General features: G+C 39.2%; 1 protein-coding gene across 4 annotated transcripts; it reads left to right on the top strand.

Annotated features, from left to right (window-relative positions):
• Positions 1-3,476: 3,476 nt before the first annotated feature.
• On the top strand, positions 3,477-13,680 carry LG01H3orf33 (linkage group 01 C3orf33 homolog). Of its 4 annotated transcripts, none has more exons than XM_074326795.1 (5): positions 3,477-3,940; positions 6,148-6,207; positions 9,544-9,691; positions 10,315-10,475; positions 12,701-13,680. In XM_074326795.1, the coding sequence occupies exons 1-5, from the start codon at positions 3,608-3,610 to the stop codon at positions 13,082-13,084; spliced, it is 1,086 nt and encodes a 361-aa protein (XP_074182896.1). In that variant the 5' UTR covers positions 3,477-3,607; the 3' UTR covers positions 13,085-13,680. The 4 variants fall into 4 exon arrangements, with proteins under 4 accessions (XP_074182896.1, XP_074182902.1, XP_074182908.1 ...); XM_074326807.1 differs by having other exon boundaries at positions 3,864-3,969; XM_074326813.1 differs by lacking the exon at positions 3,477-3,940 and adding an exon at positions 3,987-4,278.
• Positions 13,681-16,163: the final 2,483 nt, after the last annotated feature.

Genomic DNA, 16,163 nt, shown 5'->3' with positions numbered 1-16,163 from the left:
GAGTGCAAAGACTCCGAGGCAGGCATGAGCTTGGCATGTGTGAAGAGCAGAGAGAAGGTCAGCGTGCTCATGGTGCTTGAGGCATAATGAATGAAGTAGCGAGTAGGCAAGAAAAGCTTGGAGAAAGAGCCACGACCTCCATTATGTAGCACCTTGTACATGAGCCGACGGAATTTTGACATTACTTGGAGCATAATGGAACGCCATGAGTGCAGAGATAATAGACTGAAAGTCTCTAGTCTCTGCCTTAGACATATTCTATTTCCAGTGCAGTGTTTTGCCAACACTTCATTTTAATTTCAAAACAGAGTGATTGCATATAAAAGCCTAGATTTGCGGCCTCTTATGAAAAATACCGAAAATCTGTCCATACTGGACTTCAACTGTTTGGTGCAGGGTGGGTGTAATGCAGTGTTGGGGTTTTGCCAGGCAAGTGCCAAGGAGGCAGAGGGGCATTGGAGTTGAGGCTATTTTCAAGGCGGTGATTATAATGCCAAACCACACAGTCTAAGCTGGATAAGATGGGAACTGAGGACCAGAGGGCGCCGACGAACAGCACATGGTTCAGCGTGTGGGTCATGTGAAGCAGCTCACAGAGTTATTTCTGGAGGGGTATTTTCACAAGTGAACCACAAGAACAGGAGGTGGTGGTGAGAGAGCAGGATGGTAGGGCTGTGATTGCGACTGTCGTCACTTACGGTGAAGACAAGATCCAGAGTGTAACCGTGGGAGTGGATGACTGAAGTGGGGTAGAGGAAAAAGGCATTGGGCATGAGCCAGTCAACCGAGAGATCAGAATAATGACAGGAATTGAGATGAAGCGAAAGACTTGAACTCAGATGTTAAAGTCTTCAATGAATAGGAAAGAGTGACAGCCTTGATCATTCCCAACAGACCTGAAGGGTGGAGGGGGTAATAGTTTGGGGACCAAGGAAGTTACGACCTCACCTCCTGGTCCTGAGGTGCTTAGGTGTTTTCGTCATCTTGGGTTGCTATAGCAAATTACCACAGACTGGGTGGTTTAAACAACAGATGTTTATTCCTCACAATGTTGAATGCTGGGAAGTCCAAGACCAAGATGCCAGCACATTCGGTTCCTGCTGAGAACCCTCTTCCTGCTTTGCAGACTGCCACCTTCCCTCTGTGTGCTCATCTGGTAGGGGGAGAAAGGGCTCTGGTTTCTCTTCCTCTTGTATAAGGACATTAATCCCATCATAGGGGTCCACCCTCATGACCTCACCTAACCACCTTCCCCAAAACTCCCTTCTATAATAAATAACATCACCTTGGGAGTTAGAATTTCAACATATGAATTTGTGGCGGGGGACACAAACATTTAGTCCATAACAATGGGTGTGATAGAAAAATGGAGTGGTCGACTTTGAAATTGGAAACCAAAGCTAAAAACGGGGCCATTTTTGTGAGGGGGTCCCCATTAAATATTCAATTTTTTTCTTTGGATTCTGGGAACATTCACATTAACATCCAGTTATTTATTTTTTTTAATTTAACTCCACCTAGTTAATATCAAACCTCCAATAAGTCTACTACAGACACAGTCTTTGTGTTCATGGTACTGTGGGAAATTAAGAGAAGGGCAGTGAATTGAAGTGTGGCTTTTTGTGTGTATCCCCTCTACTCACATAAGCAACAGTACCATGAGTAGGGTTTGTTGGTGGGGCTAACCCAGGAGAATATTAAATCTCTGGTTAATCTACAGGAATCCTGGCGCAGGAACTACTCACATCAATGGTTAGTGGGATGATGCTGAAATATTACTGAGAAAGACACTTTGAGAAATCTGAGGACTTAGAGACACCCAGTTGGCTGATATTAGGGGTGTAGAAAAAAGACTTTGGCATGGAAAGTAGGGAGAACAGACAGATGTCTTTAAGCAGGGCAATGAGAAAAAGAGCAGAAAGGAGGTCAAAGACAGAGGACATTGGAAAAGCAAAAGAAGCAGAATTGGCATAAAATTGACCATGAAGAAATCTTTTCCCCATTTATTAACACTATTCAAAATTATCAATATAGAGAACTTACGTTTTATTTGAAATACTGATTAAGGATTTTGGTTGTAGTCGGTCTTTTTAATAGGATTTTTCTCATCATTTCACTGGAAATTTATAGGGATTTATGTGATTTAGCTGATTGCCTTTACGGGAGGCAGCGTTGTGGTTACATGCACAGACAGAGCCAACTGGCTGAATTGAATCCCAGCACAATATCCCAACTCACCACTTCTTGGCTGGGTGACATTGACTCCTGGCTTAATCACTCTGTACGTATTTCCTCTTTAAAACTGGAATTAATAATAGTGCTTACCTCATAATGTTGCTTTGAGGATCAAGGGAATTAATATATATGAAAAGTATTTAGAACATAGTAAGCAAGACCTAGGTGTTAGCTATTGTTATTTACTTTTTATTAGCTACAGTACTGAAGCAAAACATTTTGCGAAGACACTGCTCACAATATGTGTTAGGAAAACAATATACTCTAAGTTGACTTTTAAAGGTAATATATACATAAGTTTAAAAAAAATCCAATAATATACCTGCATTGTCCATATGGTAGCCATAAGTGATAGCCACTAGCCATAGTGACTATTTAAATTTAAATTAATAAAATTTTTAAAAATTTGGGCCATCCGGTTAGCTCAGTTGGTTAGAGCATGATGCTCATAACACCAAGGTTGCTGGTTCTATTCCCGCAGGGGCCACTGTAAACTGCACCGTCCACAACCAGGTTGAAACAACTACTTGACTTGGAGCTTAAAATAAAAGTTAAAAAAAATTAAAATTAAATTAAAAAATTATTTTCAGTTGCACTAGCTATATTTCAGGCACACAATAGCCACAAGTGGCTATTAACTATGAACTTGGACAGTGCAGATATAAAACAGTTCCATTGTTGCAAAATTTAAAATTGTTCTGTTAGAGCTGGCACAGAGTGAAGCCTCCGTCTCATTCTCACTCCAACCCCTCTTCCGGGGAGCAATCACTGTTATAAGTTTCGTACACAGCTTTTCATGGTTCACGCACACACACACAACTTTTTTACACAAATATTACTGTATCATTTGCACTGTCCTTGATCTCATTTTTTTTGCTTTAAAATATATTAGCTGTATTGATTTCTTTTTTAAAAAATTGATATATAAGTGACACATGATGTATTAGTTTTAGGTGTACAACATAATGATTTGATGTTATGTATATATTGTAAAATGATTACCACGAGTTCACTTAACATCCATGTATTGAATTCTTGAATAAGTAGCTCTCTATATTTTTATTAATTAACAGTTCAGAGATTCAGAGCATCTGATATTAGGCTTACAAAGCAACTGTGAGAGTTTTAAACACAATTCAAATATAAGAAATATGCATTTTGTTGTATTAGAAGTAGGTGGAGGAATGAATTACTTCAATTTCCTGTCTTGCATGGCACATGAGGAATCCACACTGGGCCTGGGTTAATTGCAGTCACAAACTGATCATATTTCCTCCAGCATGGCCGAGAATCCTTCAGTCCCATTCCTGTCCCACAGGTATCACTCACGCGGCGGGAAAACCCTGCAAAATATTGAGGGGTCACTATTAGGATGTCTCATGAAGCGCTGGGAGGCCCGCCAACAGGCGATGGAAGGAGCGAATGGACAGTCGTGGGGCCAATCCCAGGAGGAGGAGAAGGGGACTCTTGTCAACCCGCGCGGCGCCCCAACAGCCGGAGGATCGCCGATCCCCGCGGTCCGCGGGAGGAGCACTGCGCCCCCTGTCGCCCGCCCGAGGAGCGCGGCGCGGGCTCGCGGGAAGCCCGGAACATGGCGGGGCGGCCCGCGGCCCCCGCCTCGCCGCCCGCCGACCGAGACGGAGCGGCGCCCAATGTGGTGGCGCGGATCTCGCAGTGGGCGGATGACCACCTGCGCCTCGTCCGGGTACCGCAGCCCCGCTGGCCGGGCAGGTGGTGGGCGCAGGGCCGCGTGGGCCCAGGGGAGGCCTCGGGCAGTGGATCCCGCCGGCACCTGGAGGGGCGGAGGGCAGCGGGCTCCGGCGGCCACAGAAACGGGCGCGGGCCAGGCGGCCAGGGGCGCGCGGCCCGGCTGGGCTCGCAGCGCCGGGAGGGTGGGCGCAGCGGGCCGCGGACACCAGCGCTGCCTAATTACGTACCGACAGGACTGTGCTGGGCCCTGGGCTCCTGCGAGTGCGACGCAGCCCGGCTCCGGGGGCCGGCGGGGCCATTAGACCGTCGGGGAGGGCCGGGCACGTAGGCCCTGTAGGTCCAGGGAGAGAGGAGGTTTTTGTTTTTTAAACTTTAAGTGAAGAGGCCACTGGAGGTCGAGCAAGGGAGGAATATCTTAGGCGACAGGGCGAGAGAGGACTGTGGCTAAGACCCCGTTGGTGGTGTGGATGGTTTGGGTGTGGGGTCCAAAGAAAGAGAGGAATCAAACGGGGGCTGCCGGCTGGGTGGACGGTGGTGAAAGTAGCGGAAGAGTTGGAGTAAACGATGCGTTGGGAAAATCTAGAGAACTTTTTGGACATGTGAACTTGAAGATGCCTATTAGACTTTAAACGGAGATGCGTGAACTTGAAGGTGGTCATTAGACTTATAGACGTAGTTACAGGTGTTCTGGGCAGCTAGCTAAAGGAGTCTCGTGTTGATGGGGGATCAGAACTGCGCAGACACTGTGGGAATGGAATGAGCTGCGTAAACCTTAAGTAGTTTTTAAAGTTTGGATGACATCTTGGAGCGAGTCAGAGAAGCTGAAGAAGTCCTGGTTTCCAACCGAGACCTGGGGGACTCTCTAGAATTTGGGGAGTGAAAAGGAGGATGTCAGCAAAGATTAAGAAGGAACCGTGAGGGAGGCGGAGGGAAAGTAGGTGTCCTAGAAGCCAAGCTAAGATAGTATTTTCAGAAGGAATGATTAACTTTGTTGACTTCTGCTGGGAAGTTGAGTAGATCATCAGCCTTGCCCATACTCGCCATCCAAGCAACGCAAGGGCTAGGACTTGGTTTTCACTCCCTAGTGCAGTTCTGGTCCTTGAAGCAATGCCTACCACGTAGTAAGTGCTAGCTAAACGTTTGCTGGTAGATATATACATATTAATCGACAAGGCCTCCGTTCTTTCAAGTCAGCGGGAAGAGATGCGAAGAGATGCGTGGGTTATTTCAAATTGAAAAATGACGTCAGCAAGATTGGGAGAGGAAACCGTGTTTAAGTTAGTGCATGGATATATTATATCAAATAACCCATCACAGAATGTACCGTTGTGTATGTTTTCAACTTCATTTCTTATATACCTAGTTGTATTTATTAAAGGAAACATGTCAGATCATCACTCTTTTATTGCTTTTTTTTTTTAAAGAGACTATGGCTACCTTTTTTTTTTTTTTTTTTTAATTGCATAATATTGGGGAACAGTGTGTTTCTCCAGGGCCCATCAGCTCCAAGCAGTTGTCCTTCAATCTTGTTGTGGAGGGCATAGCTCAACTCCAAGTCTAGTGGCTGTTTTCAGTTTTTAGTTGCATGGGGCTCAGCCCACCATCCCATGTGGGAATTGAACCAGCAACCTTGTTGAGAGCTCACCCTCTAACCAACTGAGCCATCCAGCAGCCCCAGATTATCACGCTTGATGAGGGAGTTGCAGGGTCTTTAAATTAAACTCCTTTAGATCAGTTTAAATGAAGCACTATGAAAACATTAACAAGTTTTTCCCAGCTGTTTACCTACATGTATTTCCCAAGGTACTATATTTTAAGGTTTTGGTGATAAAGTTTTCTGCCAAATAATTAAATTCCCACTGTAGACTCAGGGTTATGTGAGTTTACTGTGGGCATTGCACAAAAAGTATTAGACTGATTCATGCATGCAAGGAACTCATGGTTAAGGTAATATAATAAGTAGAGAACAATACATTATTATGTGAATAGTTACTGTGCATGCCAGATTGGGAGGAAAAGGGGAAGATTAATGGGTAGGTGGGCAGTTAAAGTTTTTTGTATGAAGTGGGCATTTATTTGAAGAATGTGCCTTATTGGGACAGTTGGATATAAGAAGGACAGTCTTTTTTCCCCTTCTAATTAGTACTTTCACTATTATGAATAATAATTAGTGAGAATTAATCATTAAATCTCTTTCTTAAGAGCATCAGCGCCATAATGGCCATAACTGGAATAACCTTGCTTCTAAGAAGTGTTCGACTGGTAAGTTTAAAAATAATGCAGTAGACAGTTAATTTTTTCTCACTTCAGAAAGTTTTCATCTCAAGCAGGGTATCATTTTGTTAATCACATTAGAAGCATTTAAATAGTATTTTAGAACAATGAACATGTTTTAAGATCTTGGTTGAAAAGTAACACATCCACCGGATTTTATGGAAAATAATTACACAGCCTCTATTTCCATAATCACTTTCTTCATGCTTAGAAAGGAATCTGAAAAGGATTTAATTTGCTAGAATGGTGTAATCACTAGGTTTGCATTTCAGACGTGGAATATCTCAAAACTTTTCTATAGTGGTTTTAGATTTAGATCATAGTTGAATTATGCCCCTTTGCTCTGAATAATTTATGCTCTTTCTTATTTCCAACAGTCTTTAAGATCTGTTGTTCAATGAATAAAGCAAGATGTACAGTGTAAAAAAAATATGCTTTCAGTCAGCATGTGTTTTTGCCCTTTCAATAATGGTTTAATAATAGCCATTGTGGAAATTAAATTCATTTGGTATTTCAAGACTTACAAGTAATTTTTTATATAACTGATGCTTGCCATAGGATGTAATTTTAGTGTCATGTTGCAATCTGGCATAGATTTCTTCTGTGTATATTTATTTCTTACATTTATTATCTCTGTATTGAACTGTTGCCTTTTCCCCAACACCATGGCACTTTTATCCTCTTTAGACTGAAACTTTTGAGACTTCAGTGTTTTCGTTCTACTTTTTTCTTTATCTTAAAAATCTATATGTCCCGTAATATTTGTATTTTCAAGGTTTCCAAATTGTGAAACTATTAAATGATCTGATTAAGAGTTTGGGTAAAAATAGTGCAGAGGGATCTTTTCTCTTGTTAGCCCTTAAAAAATACATGAATCAATTTGGTGGGGGGCAGCAGGAAAGCAGAAGAGGGGGTTTGTTTGTTTTTTGATAACCTTATCACACTTTCATTTTGAGTTCACAAAACCTGTCTCTCTTTCTCCCCTGTCCCCCCTATCTCCCACAACTACTCTTCTGTCCTTCATTAGTTTTGGGTGTAATACAGGGGAAGACTTACATTTAAGCTTATCATTCTAAGTGTCAAGATCTTTTTAAATACCAATTTTGACTTTCAGTATTCATGCCCTTCCAAGCTTCAGACCATGGTGATGTTTCATCTTTATGTTCTCATTCAAGTCAGTGGTGATCATATTAAACTGGAGAGGATCCAGGTCAGACTCATGACTTATTGCTAGAACACCCCCTCCCATTGACGTTAGTTCATCAGTGCCACTTAGTGATGACACAAGACCACATTGGGAGCCATCTATGTGGACATTAGCCCATATTTCTCTGTTTTTCCCACACACTTTTCATAAACAACTTTTGTCAGGTGACTCAAACTCTTCATCTTTTGATTTAGGATTTCTTCTCTCTTTTATTTACATTTCCCATATTCCACATTCGTTTTTTAATACATTTTATTGGGGAATATTGGGGAACAGTGTGTTTCTCCAGGACCCATCAGCTACAAGTCGTTGTCCTTCAGTCTAGTTGTGGAGGGCACAGCTCAGCTCCAAGTCCAGTTGCCCTTGTCAATCTTTAGTTGCAGGGGGCACAGCCCACCATCCCATGTAGGAATTGAACTGGCAACCTTGTTGAGAGCTAGTGCTCTCACCAACTGAGCCATCCAGCCGCCCCCCATATTCCACATTATTGAACTAATGCTGACAATATAGATCCCAAATCCTCCCCGCCAATATTTCTTAAAAATTCAGAAAAATTTTGTAACACCTACTTTGTATCTCTATGAATGAGTTGTTAATTTTTTGCCACAGTTGTGCTTTCTCTTTCTCCATCTGAAACCATTTGAAAGCAAGTTGCAGACATGAAACTTGCCCCATAAATCATAATGTACTTCTTAAGAACAAGAATATTTTCTAACGTAACCACATTAATATCCCATCTAATAACATTTTTTGCAGTAATGTTATCTAAAATACAGTTTACATTCAGATTTACGTACTCAAAAAGGATATTTTGAGAAAGTAAATCTGAATATGAACTGTCTTTTTCCCAGTTGAAAATTCCACAAGGACCATGCATTGTATTTAGTTGTCATGTCTCTTTGGTCTTCTTTAATCTAGAATATTACCCCACCTTACCTCTATTTAAAATTTTTGTCTCTCATGACATTGTCATTTTTGAAGAGTCCAAGCCAGTTTTCTTATAGAATGACCTGCAATCTGGATTTGTGTGTTTGTTTCCTCATTAGATTTAGCGTAAACAAAGTGATGGTGTATAGTTCCTTGCATCAAGAGGCTCATAATATCAGTTTGTCCTATAACATTATGAAATATAATATAATTAATAATCCCTTAGTGTCATCTAATCCCAGTCCATATTAAAATTTCCTTGATTGCCTCCATGATGTCTTTTTAAAATTGATAATTACTCAGCAGTATTCAAATGGTCCAGATATTGTTATTTGTTTTTATGTTCTTGTCTCATTTGTTTTATAACAGTCCACCCCTTTCCCCTACATTTTCCCCCAAGCCATTGATTTGTTAGAGTGACCAAGTCATTTATTTATCCCATTGTATGTTCCACGTTTTGGATTTGTCTGCTACCATATTTTTCTTGTGTGGAATTTTTTTGTGTGATGTTTAGCTCAACTTGACTGTCTTAGGAAGACGGGTACTAATTCATCCTTCTGCGTATGTGAAGCTCTTACCTAGCCATGATTACGAGTGAAGCTCGTCCCTGTAGTACTGTTAATACTGAAGACATAGGTATAATGTTGACTAACTTCAGGGCATTAGGTATTAGGTTTTTAATTAAATTCCTAATGTTGGCCTTCTGGGTGAGAGGGGCCTTTTTCTCCTACGACATAAAAAAATAAGGAAAAAAATCTTGTTGATTAAGAGTTCTAATTTAATTTGACTCAGCTTTGTTTAGGTTCGCCAAACAGTACCTGCATGAATAGATTGTACATCTATAGAACAGGATAGTGACTATTTAACCAGACTTGTGTGGTGCCAAGTACAGATCTGTACTCGCTGCTTTTTGATGAATTGTGTCATTTTGAGGTTGTTAGCTTTTTAGAAATTAGGAGTTTCTTTAATGTTCTCTATATAGTAGCTTGAAATAGTAAAATAGTAACAAAGATTTCTAAATAATGGTCCTGTAAACACTTTTGGTTAAATTATATTACAACATTAACATAAAATTAAGAACCAAGTAATTTTTCAATGGTTGTGTTTTGTTAAATGTTTAGATAATTTAACATGCTTAATTTAAAGTGAAAATAATAATGAAATATATTTTTCTCTTTGTAAATTGGCAGACATCAAAATTTACAAGTTCTTCAGATATTCCAGTAGAATTTATAAGAAGGAATGTTAAATTACGGGGACGATTACGCCGAATAACCGAGAATGGTTTAGAAATTGAACATATTCCTATCACTCTACCTATTATAGCCTCATGGAGAAGTAAGTAAGGTGCAAGAATAATAAGACTAACTATTTTAGTGTTCTTTTATTAGAAGTTATTTTTAAAATAGCAAAAAAAGAATTGTCTTTTTAATTTTAATAACTCTAAACTCTTAGCCTTACGTACACAGAACTATTTAATTTAGCTTCAGATTTCCTTTCCTCCTTAACCTCCTTTTTTTCCCCAACCACTCAGCATCATTCATCCATTTAAGCATTCATTCCACAAATACTGAGAACCTGTTAGGTTAAGTGGAAAAGCAGTTCATACAGTTTTATTGGTAGTAAGAGCCCATATTATTAAAATGCCTATCTATAGCTTTGTGTGCATGTGTGTGTGTGTATTTGTAGAAATAAATCTGGAAGGTTAAAAAAAAGGTAAATTGGTTAAACCCCATATCCTGTTGTGGAGGTTACTGAAATTGGTTTGTGATATTATTCCATCTGTTATATACTTGTTTGAAAAGAAATCTTGAATATAGAAATAGATGGACCTACATCTAGAGAGTCTGGGTATTTATAAATGAACATAATCTGTTGTTTTTTGGGGGCCAAAGGATTTTTGGAATTTGCTTTCACAACGTGATAGTAAAACTAAACTCTTTTCTACCTAACCTTTTTAGAAGAGCCATGTGGCGTTTTGCTGGTGAAGCTGGCTGGAGTAGAACTCACTGAAACTGGGAAGGCGTGGTTACAAAAAGAACTAAAACCTTCCCAACTTCTATGGTTTCAACTTCTTGGAAAGGAGAATTCAACACTCTTTTGCTATCTTTTAGTGAATAGGGTAAGTAGTATGAAGAAATCATGAGCAATATTTTATTCTTTTTATTTATACATAAAGATATCTTTAATTAGAACCTTCAATATATAATGGGACTGAATATTTTTTGTCTTTTTAAACTGCTACTTACAGTGATTATGTATAGAGAACCAGGTATTTTGTATATAAATTTTGTTATAAAATTTTATGTATGTTTATGGTAGAAAAACAGAAAATAATTAAAAGGAAACAAACTTAAAATTATTAATGACTCTGGATATTGCTAATTTAAGGAGAATCTATACATTTGTTTATGCCTGAGTATATGATATCACACTTGTTATTAGAAACAACTGGTTGAGTAATGCTTGTCAGTTGGAAACTACAAAGAGCAAGGACATTTTCTGAAGGTAAATATAGCTCAGTCTTTGAACACTGATCAGTAGTCAGTCATCTAAAAACACTGCCTCAGAGTGTTCTTACCTTTATGATTGCCCATAACCATTGTGTAACGGGATGCCCAGAGCTTCATCTGTGTCACTGGTGTTGCCACGTCACTGTCCTGAGACCTGGGGTATACCTTACTCAACATTTTTGGTGGGTGATTATTGAAAAAAGAACATAGAAGAATTAAATAGTTGAAATGTTATTATGACAGGGTTAAGAGCAGTTCCTTTTTTTCTTTTTTTTTTTTTAAGGGGGGGCACAGTGGCCCATGCGGGGATCGAACGGGCAACCTTGGTATTACTAGCACCACACTCAAACCAACTGAGCTAACTGGTCACCCCAAGAACAGTTCTTATTTTTTAAAGTCCCTTATTATGTAACAAACAAGAATGATCTGAAGAAAAAAATAACCTTACATTAATGTGATTAGAATTGTAATCTTTTTAATTCTTAAAAGTTTTTCAAATTATTAATAGAAAGCCTAATGAAATCCATAAATTGTTGCGTGTCCAGGTCATATTCAGTTCTTTCAAAATAAGAATTATCTAACACTGATTGCTTGAAGCGTCTTACATTTAAAAGTAGATAATACAAAATTAAATAAAAGATGTCAAAGGCCTTACAATATTATCTTCTCTTTTCAGTTGAGGAGTTTATTTTATTTATCTTCAAACCCCCTGTGGAATCACTGTTTGTATTCCCATGCACACGTGGGATTCAGGGTAACCAAGTGAAAGAGCCTGTATTCACGCCCAGCTCTTCCTGGGTCCTGAACCCACACTTCACTTTATATATTTTACCTTATATTGCTTCCTAGGAGGTGACCAAAGTATGTTATATGTATACTGTGGTAATTTACATCTGTTGAATTTTACTAATGTGTGAGGTTGAATTTAATTTTTCTGATTTTGGTTTAAGGGAACGAGCTCTTAAAATTTAAGAGATTGAGAAGAATATGATGAACTTTTAAAACTGTATTAATTCGTTAGCATCATATACCAAGAGTTACTGCATTTAAAATAGCAAAAGTTTACTTTGTTCCTTTAGCTAGTCCTAGAAACTATCTTGTACTGTAAACCTGGAATCTTCACATTTTTAGAATTTAACTATAAATTATTTGTCTAATGAAGCTATGAAATTATTAGTACTGCGTTAAAATTAATCTTGTTAGGTTAAAATCCCACAAGGACTATAGAAATGGCTAAGCAGGCTCTCCTTTATACTGTAAATTAGTGGATTTCATTAGGAAGTGAGGTATCCCATGAATGAAATTTCCTGAAGGATGAAGGTTCAAGGACAGGCCTATTTTTATGTTAATTATCTTGTGGAAAGTCTTAAAAATTCATTTACATATCAGTGCCTTCCGTGACACTGGAATTCTCAACTAATTTAACAGTTCAGTGATGATTCAGTTCATTTTGCATTTGTCTACGTTTTTGTTCCTTTTGTTGTGGCCTCCTGTCATTTTGCTATCTTGTGTGCTCCATTCCCCCTCCAAACAACAAACAACCCCCAAAACCCTTTATGTATACTTTACCGTTTCTTTGCCACTTGGGGTTAGGAGACTTATGAGCTTGTGGAGAACTCTGTGTTATGTTATAAAAGAGGCAATTGACTGAGCAAGGATCTCTTCTAGTAATGAAATTCTTGAATTTAGCATTAGCTGTCTTGGGGACCCTCTTGCTTTATATTTTTGGCTTTTTCCTGGAGTACTAAAGTTGCTGAATGACTGATTTTAAAGTAAATAGATGTATACTAGCAATTTTCTTAAATAATTGATTTGTGTTATTTTTTTATTCAAGGGTAGATATTTTAGTGTGAGTCTGAATGAAGAAATTTTGAGAAGAGGCCTTGGCAAAACTGTTCTTGTTAAAGGGTTAAATCATGATTCTAAAATCTATTGGAAAATTCACAGAAACTTACTTAAAGCTGAATTAACAGCCTTAAAAAAAGGAGAAGGAATATGGAAGGAAGAATCTGAAAAAGAAAGTTATTTGGAAAAAGTCAAAGATTCCTGGAGAGAAGCATGGAAAAAAGACAGTTATTTTAAAAAAGCTGGATCAAATTTCAACCTGAAAAAAAGTTATGACAAATTTAGAAGTACTTATGAAGCATGGAAAGACAACTACTTAATACTGAAGTTCAAAGAACTTATGAGTCGCATACACTTTCGTAGAAAAGGGTGAAATATTCCAAGAGGTCTGGAGGTGACCTATTCTGAAAAGAGTAAAACATGTAAATATATATGAATATACAGTGGTACCTCGGTTTTCGAACGTCTCCATTGACGAACATTTTGGTTTATGAATGCCGTAATCCCGGAAGTAAATGCTTTGTTTTTCAAACACAACTCAGAAGTCGAACATGCCACACAGCTTCCGCTGAGTGCAAGATCCTGAGGCCTAGCTGTCAGCTGTTTTTCACATTTCACAAGTCTTGGATTACGTTTGGAAACCGAGGTACCACTGTATTTCGTTGAGTTGAAATGCACATTTCCTGAAATGATCAAAGTTGTATTCTAATGGTATTTAAATATTTAAAAGATGATTGTTATAAGTGTAATAGCAGACTAATTTAAGCAAATTGTGATTAATGTAGTATTCTTTTAGGTAAAAAACTATAAAAAGCTACCAGATTGAAGGATATATACATATAGTGTTAATATTTGAAGAGAGTTTAACTATTGGCCATTGTGTTGTTTTAGTTACTTTGGGTAGCCATGTTTATTTTTCCAGTTTTATCAACTTTGATTATTTATAATAAAAGAACTGTTTATACCTCATGTCTGAGGCTATTCTTTTCTCCCAGTTGCTTACTAACTGCTTGTGAATTTGGGGCAGTGCTGCAGGCAAAGTTAGTTCACTTCAACCACTCCTAGTAATAAAGAATGTCTCCTTTCCACCTGTTAGATGAGGGCGATAATCCTGAGGAGAAGACAAAGTGCTGAGGACAGCAGCACAGAGAACAGAAAGAACAGGGCACCTTATGGCCTTGTCGAACCCTTAAAGTAACCAGTTCTTGAAAGATCTTACCTCCCAATTTCTCATTGTGTGACATAGTACATTTGTTTATTTTTAAAGCCAGTTTGCGTTGGTTTGAACCTTGGATGTAAACACACACTTGCTGCTAACCGTATTCTGACTGCACAAAGCTTCTTACAACACCGGCAGTAACCTCCTCACACCCACAATGTCGACAGAAGATTTTCTTAATGACTTGTGATACTGACAAGTCAGAGGCAACATCTGGTCCAAAGGGTTAACTCCTGTTCTAATCAGTAATACAGAGTGAGAAGTTTACTGCTGCTGCCCAACTCCTGGTTAAAACACAGCATGGATTTCCAACATTAATTTTTAGTGAGGTCCCAAATTTTCCACAAAAAAATTTGTGTGTGTGATTTTATTTCATCCCCTTTGGGGTTGGATAGGATGTGACATCCTAATTTTTGTTCCCTGGGTCTAATGCCTCTATAGCTTTTTGTTTTGTTTTCAGGGGATGTTTTTATGTTCATTTACAGAGAAGTTAAGAGTACATTTAAACTAGTTTCGCTCTTTTCCAGTTACCTCCCAGTGATGTCAGATCTCATCATAATTATCACTGCAATTAGTTCTCATGACCGCTACCAGCTCTGCCAGGGCGCCACTGTCTTTCCAGTTAAGCAGTGTGAAGGTGAGGCTCGTCAGGTATTTCTATAGACTAGATGACCTGGTCTGACTTTTCCCTTGTTGATGTAGTAGGGAACTCTAATTTTATGGACAAGGTGGGCAAGATTGCTGGGAAACCTGTCACGTGCAGTCACCATCTGCTGAATGTTCTTGTTCCCCACGGGCAGTATTAATACCACTTGAAGGATAGGAAGAATCCCATCTCCTGTCTTCAAACAACAGGTTCTGACCACCTTTCTCCCTTAGCCTTTTTTCTTTTGGTATTTGGACATTTAGTCCCCTTTTAAAATACATTTCTATCAAATGAATTTAGTTCTTACTGTTTTTCTAAAGGATTGGATTTTAATGGCCCTTTTTAATCTATTTTCTTTCAGTTTCACATTTCCTTTTCTGGTTTTGTTTTATTTTTCATCTTCCAGTCATACTTACGTATGAAATGTTGACAGCAACACCAGCTTTATCATAATTAATGGTGAACAAAACGTGGGAGAAGCCCATACATACGACCTAGCACTGTTACGATTTGGCAGCTAAAAGCATATTCAGGCAACACCCAGAAAGGGAAAATAGACAACCAAAGTCTCTTTACATTTTGCTTTCTGTTTGTTGTGTTGATATTTCTGGTTGGTTCCAACCATGAGACAGGTGTCCAAATGCTGACTCTTCTCTGGCACATTTGATCACAATTATTGTCCCATAAGGGCTCTCTAGAGGCTCCCTATCATAGTCCCCTGTCTTGGGAAATTCTTACCTATGTCTCTCTCCACCTGCTGAACTCCCAAGGCCGTCTAGTCCACAGCCTTTTCCTTCTGGATCCCCACCACCTTGGATGGCAAGGATATATGAGTTTGTGGAAGGTGACTGGACTTAAGCACTGCACTCATGGGTGTGTGTGTAGGGGGAGAGATGTATTAGCAAATCTGCCTCAGTCCTGCTACTTTCCATGGTGTTAGTTTAACTTACAGGAAATTCATGTATTTTAAACTAAGTGATGGGCATATAGGCTATCCACCAGGCATCTCTCTTGCTTCCCTCTTTTTGTCATGCTTCTTTCTCCTTGTCTCAGGAAAATGAGATGCTGGCAGGTCCAAATGTCAGAAAAGAGATAATCAGTATTTCCGAACTGAGTGAGAACAGGATATATGGCGCCCTCAGTCTTACAGAAACCTGGGAGAAGTACTAATGTCAAACCTTCCTCCTCCCTTATGTGAACGGGAGAAGGAAGGGATGGTTGCTGCTCCACAAACTGCCCAACTCCTTCCTCTAAGACCTCTTATGTCTCTTGGATGTGAAACCCAAATTAGCTTACCTTTCCCACCACTGGAAAAGTCTGGGGAATCTGCTACCTGAAATGCCATCTTTTAAAAACTTGACTTGAAGAAATATTAGGGCCATCAATCCCAACAGTTGTGCTCTCTCATGTTGTTCCTGTGCTCTGGTAACTCCGAGTGTGTTAAAGCTCCCAGTCAGGACTTCACACCAACCTGGTACACTTACAACGCCTGCGTTACGAGGATTAACTGCATCTGAGGCAGGCAGATCGTTTTGGGCCCAGAGTTTTATCACCTTCTGAATTTCTCCTGCATCATCTGGTTCCTCA

Source organism: Rhinolophus sinicus, linkage group LG01 (assembly GCF_036562045.2).
Source record: "Rhinolophus sinicus isolate RSC01 linkage group LG01, ASM3656204v1, whole genome shotgun sequence".
Taxonomy (NCBI): domain Eukaryota; kingdom Metazoa; phylum Chordata; class Mammalia; order Chiroptera; family Rhinolophidae; genus Rhinolophus; species Rhinolophus sinicus.
The sequence above is the reverse complement of the archived record's forward strand: the minus strand, read 5'-3'. Positions and strand labels throughout refer to the sequence as shown.